Source organism: Mesoplodon mirus (assembly GCF_964341445.2).
Source record: "Mesoplodon mirus genome assembly, chromosome: 15".
In the NCBI taxonomy this organism is placed as follows: Eukaryota; Metazoa; Chordata; class Mammalia; order Artiodactyla; family Ziphiidae; genus Mesoplodon; species Mesoplodon mirus.
Window position 1 is genome coordinate 37,136,398 of NC_138991.1, and position 10,058 is coordinate 37,146,455.

The following is a 10,058-nucleotide window of genomic DNA, read 5'->3' on the forward strand; positions in this document are numbered from 1 at the left end:
TATGTACAACATTATATTTCTACTTCTCTATTATTTAGTTTTTAATTAAACAAATACTATATTCTCTTTTTTAAATTTATTTTATTGAAGTATAGTTGATTTACAATGTTGTGTTGATTTCTGCTGTACAGCCAAGTGATTCAGTTATACATGCATATGCATTCTTTTTCATATTCTTTTCCATTATGGTTTATCACAGGATATTGAATATAGTTCCCTGTGCTCTACAGTAGGGCCTTGTTTATCTATTCTCTATATAACAGTTTGCATCTGCTAATCCCAAACTCCCAAGTATGCTCTTTTTAAAAAAAAAAACTTCAAAATCATTCTAAGAAAGGCTAAGTCCTCTTGACCGTACCATCCCCGAATACTGGCCCCTCTCGGGTTGTGGTTGGATGGTTTCAGGCCTTGTATTTCCTCTCTGGCCCCTCCTGGCACAGATGCTGTCTTAGTAGCCAGCGTCCCCCCTCAGGGTGGCCAGTCTCCAGGCAGTTGGCAAATTGCGGAGAGCGGGAGGGGAGGGGCCCCTCTGAGTGCAGGTGTTCTGTGCGCCCCCCGCCCCCTCCAGGAGCCTGAACGAACTGCGTGTGTTGCTTCTGGAGGCCAATCGCCACTCCCCGGGGCCTGAGAGGGACCTGAGCCGCGAGGTCCACAAGGCCGAGTGGCGGATCAAGGAGCAGAAACTCAAGGATGACATCCGGGGTCTGCGGGAACAGCTGACTGGGCTGGTACGTGGGGAAGGGGGCGGCCTGGGGATGGCGGACACCAGGGAGGGACTGAGGCTATCTGCTGTCAGCCATGGAGACTGGTGACCTCCTGGAGCCACCCCAGGGATAGCCAAGCCACAGGGAGCGTTCAAAATCCCCTAGAACCACAGGCAGGGTCAGCGAGGTACCTGGTGGAGGGGCCGTGGGCGGCCCTCTTTGTAGATATTGTGGCCAGCTGTGTGTCCGTCTGGGTGATGCAGTGCAGAGGAAGACTTCCTAAGAATCTCACCAGTCCAGAGGTGGGATGGGCTACCGGCAGGTGGTGAGCTCACCATCCAGAGACGTAATCAACCAGAAACCAGCTCCTTGTTCAGGGTCCAACAGTGGCGATTCATGCATCCATCTCAGGAAGGAGAGGGGAACAGGGGCCTGACTGAGCAGAGTCTCCAGAGGTGGGGGTGGGGTAGGCGAGTGATGCTGGGAGCACAGGACGGAACCATCCCACTCCATCCCCCTGTGGTCAGCCTTCAGGACGAGCCTGTGGCCGGTTCTTGGGCCTGGTCAACTCCAGAGCATTGACAAGATAGGGTCTGGGAGGACAGGACTGCTGTCAGGGGAAGCTGCTCCAAAGACCCTCGCTGCCCTCCCACCCAGCCACACAGGCTCAGCCACGCTGGAGGCGATGGAAGGAGAAGAGAGGCCTACAGCCATGGAAGCAGCCCTGGGCCTACAGGGTTAAGGGAGAAGGGTATCACTCTGGCTTCCTCCAACTGTGTGTATGGGGACCACCGGGCCCAGCCACCCTGCGGCCTTTCAGTCCTGGCAGGTCTGGCCAGCAGGGGGTTGGTTACAGAGCCCTCCGTGGTCCTCGTGGTGCTGTGAGCCTGGGCGTAACTCAGAAGCCAAGGCCCTGAGGCTGGTGTGGATTTGGGAGCTCTGATTCCAAGGCTTTCCCAGAGCCGCGTGGGGGGCGCAGAGCCGCGCTGACTGTCTCCATGGGCCACAAGCTGGTCAAATTTACATGTGACTGGCTGCCCCTTACCCTAGGAGAGCCTCTGCCATGTCCCCCTGCACTGTCCTCAGTGCCACGGAGCTGCCCCCCTGGGAGAACTAGGGACAGGCTCGGTGGTTAGAAAACCTCCTGAATGAGGAAGGTTTGGGTGGAGAGGGAGGTTTGGGTAGAGGGTCAGAGCAGAGCTGAAGGACCCTGGAAACACCGGCCCAGGGAGGGCAGTGCAGGGAAGCTTCGTGTGGGAGTGAGGAGGCTGGTCTGCCCCCAAGGCAGGTGCATCTCCAGGTACCATGGTGGGTGGGGTCAGCTGCAGAACACTTGGAACGGAAGGGAAGGCATGTCCTGTTGGGGCAGGGGCGGGTTCTGAGGAGAGGTTTCGGGGGTGAGGTCTAGAGGTGAAGAGGAGGGACCTACATAAACGGTGTTGAGGGAGGCAGGGGGGGTGCAAGAAGGAAAAAGGGGGAGGAGGGGTCCTGGGTTTCGGGACCTGAAGAATATGGAGCCTCTGACAGAGCCTGGGAATTCAGGGCGGGAGCCAAGGAAGATGCTTCAGAGAGGACCCTTAGGTGAGGGAGGGAGGCCTGAGGGGCATGCTGGTGATTCTCAGGCCTGACCCAGAGATGAGGTGGGATAGATGAGTTTCCGGCCTAAAGGAGAGACCACCCTCCTGCAACACGTACATGCGAGCACACGCTCTTCCTCTCTTCTACTGCTTCCAGGACAAAGAGAAGTCCCTGTCGGATCAGAGGCGCTACTCCCTCATTGAGCCGTCCTCGTCCTCGTCACCGGAGCTCCTGCGGCTGCAGCACCAGCTGATGAGCACAGAGGATGCCCTGCGGGACGCGCTGGACCAGACTCATCAGGTGGAGAGGCTCATGGAGGCTATGAGGGGCTGCCCGGATAAGTCCCAGGTGAGCTGGGTCTCAGCCAGGTCCTGAGGGGAGAGACTCCGCCCTGTGCCCTGGGAGTCCCAGCCCAAGGGGTACATGGCTTTATCCTGAGGAGCTCAGACTAAGGGCGGAGATGCCCTGAGAGCCTGTGTTTCCTGGGGTGTGTCCTGGGACCCCTATTCTGATGGGCTCTGCTCAGAGTTTGGATCCTGAGATGGTCCTGTTGGGAAAACCTCGCCATCTAGTGGACAAACCAGGAAATGCAGCCTAGTGAACCTTGCTCAGCATCTTGCCCTCGACTCTTACAGGCCACCGGCAATTCCGGTTCTGCAAATGGCATCCACCAGCAAGACAAGGCCCACAAACAAGAGGTAAGGGGCACCCTGGCCCCGGGGAGATGCTCTGCCACTCCCACGGCCCTCCCGTACAGGCCGACTTCTCTGGAGAAAAACTTTGAAAAGCCACCAAAAATACGCAGATACATCGTGCAAGAGGCTTTTCAATAGGGTCGCTCACAGAGTGGGGCCAATGTAGTCAAACTTGATTCAGTTACCATCCTGCTCTTTTAACCTTGTTTCTCTTTCAAAAAAAAAAGAAAAGAAAACCTTTTATTATAAAGTAATACATGCCTACTGGGCACTTTTTGGGGAAAAAAATTAAAAATATATAAAGAAGAAAATACCAGCAATTCCCTGGCAGTCTAGTAGTTAGGACTCCATGCTTTCACTGCCATGGGCCTGGGTTCAATCCCTGCTTAGGGAACTGAGATCCCACAAGACACGCAGCGAAGCCAAAAATAAAAATACTTACCAGTAGTCCTTCTACCCAGAGATGACCAAGGTTAACATTTTTAAGTGATATCCTTCGTGAACTTTGCTAAGCATGTACATGTGTGTATGTGTATGCATGTACAGTCAATCCTTACTATTCCGTATTTGCAGACTTACCTACTTGGTAACATTTATTTGTTAACCCCAAAATCAATACTCATAGCACTTTCCTGGTCATTCGTGGACACCCGTGCAGAGTGGAGAAAAAATTTAATCACCGGACATGCACGTTCCCAGCTGAGCTCATACAAAACACCGTGCTGCCTCCTTGTTTAGCTCATTCTGCAAACAAGTGTCCTTTTCACAGTCTATTTAGTGACATGTTTTTCACATTTTCATGCTTTTTTCTTGGTGATTTCCACCGTTTAAAATGGTCCCCAAATGTCTTACTAAAGAGCTGTCTAGTGTTCCTAAGTGCAAGAAGGCTGCAATGTGCCTTCCAGAAAGTACTTTAGAGAAGCTTCATTCAGGCATGAGTTATGGTGCTGCTGGCCTTGAGTTCATTATTAATGAGTCAACAATATATATTCAGTGAGGTGTCTTTAAACAGAAGCACACATGAAACATGGTTACATATTGATCAATCAATGAAAATGTCAGACCAGAGGTTCGCAGGAACTTTGTATTTCCACTGGGAGCGATGGTTCCGTATTTGCTGATTCCGCATCTGTGTGATTCTGTAGAACAGAACTCCTGCAAATAACGAGAATTGTTATGTGTGTATGTATATGTCTGCAGATGTGTGTACACATTAACTTTTTAAAAAATTTATTGAAGTATAGTTGACAACTTAGACATTAACTTTTTATTTGGAAATAATTTCAAGCTGACAAAAAAGTGGCAAGAATAAAAATAGCACCTAGAGCATCAGCTCTCCTTTTTCCCAACATAACATGTTGTTCATCTTTTGCCCCATTTGCTTTGTCTTTTGTTCTCTATGTGTAGATGTGTGTGTTATATGCGTGGAGTATTTTTCTGAACCATTTGAGTATAATTGCATGTGTCATGGTCCTTAATACTTCAGTCCATATTCCCTGAGAAAAAGGACGTGATTTTACATAAACACAGTACAGTTAACAATCTCAGGGACTTCCCTGGTGGCACAGTGGTTAAGACTCCACGCTCCCAGTGCAGAGGGCCTGGGTTTGATCCCTGGCTAGGGAACTAGATCCCACATGCATGCCACAACTAAGAGTTTTGCATGCCACAACTAAGGAGCTGGTGAGCCGCAACTAAGGAGCCTGTCTGCCACAACTAAAGGGAGCCCACGTGCCACAACTAAGGGGCCGAGAGCTACAACTAAGGAGCCTACTTGCCACAACTAAGACCCTTCACAACCAAATAAATAAATATATTTAAAAAAAAAAATCTCAGCAAATGTAATGCTGATACGAGATTTATATCCAATCACCCTCCATACCCAGTTTCTTCACTTGACCAGGGAGTGTCTTCAAAGCTCTTTCCCCCTCAGTACAGGATCCAGTCTAAGGTTGAGTCAGCTCATTGCATTTACTTGTTATGTCTCTTTAGTCTTCTTGAATCTAGAACATTTCCTCAGCTTCACTTTGATTTTTATGACATTGATATTTATTTATTTATTTATTTATTGGCTGCGTTGGGTCTTCATTGCTGCACGCAAGCCTTCTCTAGTTGCAGTGAGCTGGGGCTACTCTTCGTTGCGATGCTCAGGCTTCTCATTGAAGTAGCTTCTCTTGTTGCGGAGCACGGGCTCTAGGCACACGGGCTCGGTAGTTGTGGCTCACGGGCTCTAGAGCGCAGGGTCAGTAGCTGTGGTGCATGGGTTTAGTTGCTCCATGGCATGTGGGATCTTCCCAGACCAGGGCTCCAACCCGTGACCCCTGCATTGGCAGGCGGAATCTTAACCACTGCGCCACCAGGGAAGTCCCAACATTGACGTTTTTGAAATACAGTCCTCCCTCCTTTTTTTTTTTTTTTTTTTTTGCGGTATGTGGGCCTCTCACTGCTGTGGCCTCTCCCGTTGTGGAGCACAGGCTCCGGACGTGCAGGCTCAGCGGCCATGGCTCATGGGCCCAGCCGCTCCGCGGCATGTGGGATCTTCCCGGACCGGGGCACGAACCAGTGTCCCCTGCATCGGCAGGTGGACTCTCAACCACTGCGCCACCAGGGAAGCCCCTCCCTCCTTTTTTAATAGAAGATTCCTCCTTTGGGGTTCGTCTGATGGCTCCTGCTGCTCAGAGCCAGGTTCTACAACTGAGGCTGGAATACACAGTCAGTGCCACGTTCTTCTCCGGGCATCACGACTGCGGTGTGTGATGTCCATCTGCCCTTCATTCCTGCTGTGAATCTTGATCAGCTGGTCAAGGTGGTGTCTGACTCCTCCGCTGTGTAGTTGCTGGTTATTTCCTAACGAGCGTTCGGTGGAGACCCTGGAAGACCCTGTGAATCCTGTGCTCCTCACCCAGGTGTCCCCTGGATTCATCATCCATTCATGGATCTTGCCTGAGCCGGTCTTTACCGTGTGGGTTGCAAAGTTACATATAAATTATTGTACTGTATTGTATTGTATTATTATTATTTTTTTGGACACGCCGCACAGCTTGTGGGATCTTAGTTCCTCCACCAGGGATCAAACCTGGGCCCCCTGCAGTGGAAGCGTGGAGTCCTAACAACTGGACCGCCAGGGACCTCCCTAAATTAAATTAATGGAGTAGGTAGTGTGCTCTATATTCAATTTCACCTCTTGGTTTTTTTCACTGAATATTTTCTCTCTTCCTTAAGCAGTCTTTGTAAAGTCTATGTTTTATAAAATTGTGGGTGGAAAATTTGTTTCCTAAAACTTCATGGGCCTGACTCCCTTGCTGGGAATGTCTTTGCTGTGTTGTGTTTTAAGCGGGTGCCTGGTGGCCTCCACCCCACAGTTAGCCACTGGCATTCACCCACAGTGGTAGAGAGCCCACCTGGGGCCCAGGTGCTAGCCCGATTAGGCTCTGTCCCTGGCTCGCTGTGTGTTTGGGCCAGTGAGGCTGGAGCACAGGAAGGAAGGCTTGTCCTTCCAACTTGGCCAGTGGGACCACGGCCGCAGGCGCTCATGTAGAGACAGGAGAACCCTGGCCACAGCATCTGCCGAGGGCCTGGCCCTGTGAGTGAGAAGCAGAGAGAGAGAGAAGGGCGCGGGGAGGAGGGGACCCTGCACAGGACCTGAGAGCAGGGTGGAGGCACGGAGCTGTAGTGGGACGTGGTGGGGTTGTGTCTGCAGAGGAGCTGCCTGTACCAGGCACCCTGGGAGTTGATGTCCAGACCTTGTACGGCTTTGTCCTGCAAGGCACATGGGGGTCATCCTGGTTTACAGACGCAAAAACTGAGGCTTGGGGTCTCAGCACTAGTTTTCCTTTCCTCGGATCCAGCCTCCGTGCAGGCCCTCAGAGCTGTCTGTAAAACCCACCTGCTCTCGCCTCTTCCCCTCAATTCTCATAAACTGCTCCCACCCTGCCTCCTGTCTCACCATGCCCCAAACACACAGCAAAGAGACTGCTCCTGCCTCAGGGCCTTTGCACATGCTATTCCCTTTACCTGGCCCAGGTGGGTCTCCTCCCCCAGCCCCACCCCACCCGCTCTGTCGCTTGTCCCTATGCCCACTGAGACACTTGCTGACCAAGCCCATTCTCTCTCCAGGACAAGCACTGACCCTGAGGGACACTGTGGAGCTGCCGGTCCACACCAGAGCCCCTCCAGCCTGCCCCAGCGGCGCCACCTCCAGGCAGGGGCCAGGACTGTTGCTTTGGAGAAGAGAACAGTGTAACAATAACGTACCCACCGCCGCGGACAATCCCCCACCCCGACCCCCCTGCCGGACCAGGAGGCTTCCTCAAGCACGACCTTCCACAGAAGGCGGTACAACCCCGGCCTGGCCCCTGGGACCTTCAGCCTGGACGCCCTGGACACCCTGGACACCCCGACAGTTTCTGGAGTTGGTTTGGGGAGGCCGAGGTGATCCGGCCAGGCCCCCTCCCCAGAAGGAGCTGCCCTGTGGACCATCTTGGCCCTTTGGGCACGTCCCTGCCCTCCCTTTCTTCCCCTTCTTCTCCTGGGTCCCTCTCAGACCCCAGAACCATTGTCCCGGGAAGGGGCCAGAGGAGGGCTCCAGCTTCTCCTTCAGGCACCAAAGAGGGAAGTCCAGCCCTTAGGAGCCAGGTGGGGGACCCCCTTTTCTGCAGCTGCTTCCAGGCCAAGGCAGTCCCCAGGGCTTCTTGTCCCCGCATACTGAGCCTCTTTCATGCAGTGGTACAAGTTCCCTTCAGCCCGTCTGCCCAGTGAGGCCCCAGGTTCAAAGTGCTGGGAGGTGAGGCCCTTCGTTCCCACCCTGACCCCAACGCACACACAGCTCCGAGCTGCTGGCCGGAGAGTTGTCACCAAGGCCGGGAGCCACAGTATTAGGAAAATCTGGAAGCCCCTCTCCTTCCTGCACCCCCTACCCCCAGTGACCTGGCTTGGAGCTGGAAAAGGGTGGCCCCAGGGGTCCCAGGACTAGGGCTCTGGGTATGTTTCGCCTGGTCAGTAATATGCTGTCCCCTGGGTTGACTTGTTCCGAAACCGGGCCTGCCATCTGCAGATTCACCCTTGCAGACCCCGACATATACACCCACTGACCCTTGGCACACACACTCAGGGGGTCATGCGTGCACACGTGCCGTGTAGGTGGGACTTTTGCAGTCAGCCACACTCAGACCACATGGACGCTCACCCTCGGGTTCCAGGACCAAGCCCCAGGCCTGGCAGGGCCGTGACCACACGCATTGCAAGTGCTCCTGCGACCTCACCGTGCACATACACAGCCAGGGACACATGGGTGAGCCTTCAGGGGGGGCGTGGCCACACATGCACAGGAACACACATCCCAACAGCCCCCTTTCAGTGGTACAAGGCATCTGCCTTGGGCTTTTTAAGCCCTGTCTTCTGTAGCCAAGAAAAGAGCCCAAGGATGATTGGGACAAGAAAAATCTCCCTGCCTCCCCCGCTTCCCCTCAAGCCCTGCCGAGTTACTCCAGCCTCATGCGTGGTGGGAAAAGACAGCGTCTGCCCAAAGCCCCCACTTCTAGAGCTGGAGGGCCCACGGGTGACTGCCTTGTACCCTGCAGCATCTCTCTGGAGGGCCTGCCCCTCCTCCCCCAGCTCAAGGAGAGTGCTCACAGGGGCCTCTCCCACTAGGGGCTGGGGGGGGGGTGGTCTGATGGCCCATCACGGTGTTCCTGAATTGCACCAGGACAGGTATGCAGTTGGTGCCCTGGGAGCAGCCCAGGTAGCCTCTGAGTGCTCCTGGGTACAGGTGGGTGGTACTCACGTCCCTGCCCCAAAGCAGCCCATCCTGGGGGTGGCCAGTTAGTCCCATCGGCCCCCTCCCCTCTCCCCGTTGGCTTTCGGTAGCTCTTGCATGCGGTTTTATTAACAACGGTCTAGAAGCAACGCTGTAGTGGCTTAACCCAGAGTCAAATTCTACTCTTTCCAGCAAAATCAGGCAGCTGCCCTGCCCACTGGAGATTAGTCTACTAACAGCCAAAAGCCCACACCAAGAGGGGCTGAGCCCCCGGGGCGGGCTGGCAGGTGGCAAGCGCTTTCCCTGTGAGCGTCTGCGCCTGCCCAGTGTGCGCTCAGCCACGCCCCCTCCCCAAGTCCTCCCGCACCCTTCCCTTCCCCAAAGTGGAATTGTTGAAGTGTGGCGAGTCCGTGCTCGAGACAATAAAGCTTGTGACTGAGGTCCAGGACCCCTGCAGTTTCTGCTTCTCTCTGTGGGTTCCCTGGGCTCCCCCATCCTCTCTCAGCTCACTGGCACCCTGGTGCCAGGAGTGTGTCTTGATCCTGTTCCTTGTGGACTGCCAGCTAATTCTTAGGTGTGAATGCCTGATGAGAGCCTCAGAGGGCCTGGTGTGGCTGCCATGTCCAAGGAGAGGGAGCTCAGCAAGAACAGACAGAGAACCAAAGATGGGGGGCAGCAGTGGAGGCCAGGCAAGGTTGCCAGAGAGGTCTGGGGGGTTGGATTTGAACCTGTTGGAGGTATAAGTGGGCCCACAAGGAACAATCGAAAATACAAAATAGTATGTACAAAATAGTGATGGATCAGCTAACACAAATTTGATGCGTTTGGTGAGAACACTTTTAAAACTTCAGTGAGCTAATCCTGTCTCCTGCAGCAAGATGTCTGTGGATCAAATGGTCAACGTTTTGCAAGCTTTATGGTCATTTTGCAGGCTGTGCAGTTGAGGGCCCTCCCCCCCCCGCCCCCATGGAGACTGAACAAGGCTCTCGAGGTTAACAGCTGGATGTACCCAGAAGCTCTGTGCTCTTTCTCAGGCACTGTATCAGCAGAGTCCTGGAGGAAGCAGTGGGGCCGTGCGAGGGGGAATAAGAGTTTAAGGAGGGGCTGTGTGCACAGGTGTGGACAGAGCAAAGGAAACCTATGAGGGTCTCTACTACCCCCCCACCCCCCGCCGCTCTTGCCAGCCCCTCCCATTGGCTGAACACAAGCAGAAGCCAAGGCAAGGGAGCCTATTGGGAGGCCGTAGAGGTCAGCTCCTGGGGCACAGCCAAGATGGAGAGGGGGGTGCACAGTGGGTCTGGAGGTGGGGACAGATGGAGAGCAGTC

General features: G+C 53.9%; 1 protein-coding gene across 2 annotated transcripts in view; it reads left to right on the forward strand.

The window, feature by feature from the left end:
- Positions 1–9,180, forward strand: part of CLIP2 (CAP-Gly domain containing linker protein 2) — an 80,584-nt gene extending 71,404 nt beyond the window's left edge. For both annotated transcript variants that reach the window (XM_082644389.1, XM_082644388.1), the window contains 4 exons: positions 569–728; positions 2,439–2,630; positions 2,918–2,980; positions 7,094–9,180. In XM_082644389.1, coding sequence (XP_082500515.1) covers positions 569–728; positions 2,439–2,630; positions 2,918–2,980; positions 7,094–7,105 — 427 coding nt within the window. In that variant the 3' untranslated portion in view covers positions 7,106–9,180. The remainder of the gene's footprint in view (positions 1–568; positions 729–2,438; positions 2,631–2,917; positions 2,981–7,093) is intronic.
- The last annotated feature ends 878 nt before the right edge of the window (positions 9,181–10,058 follow it).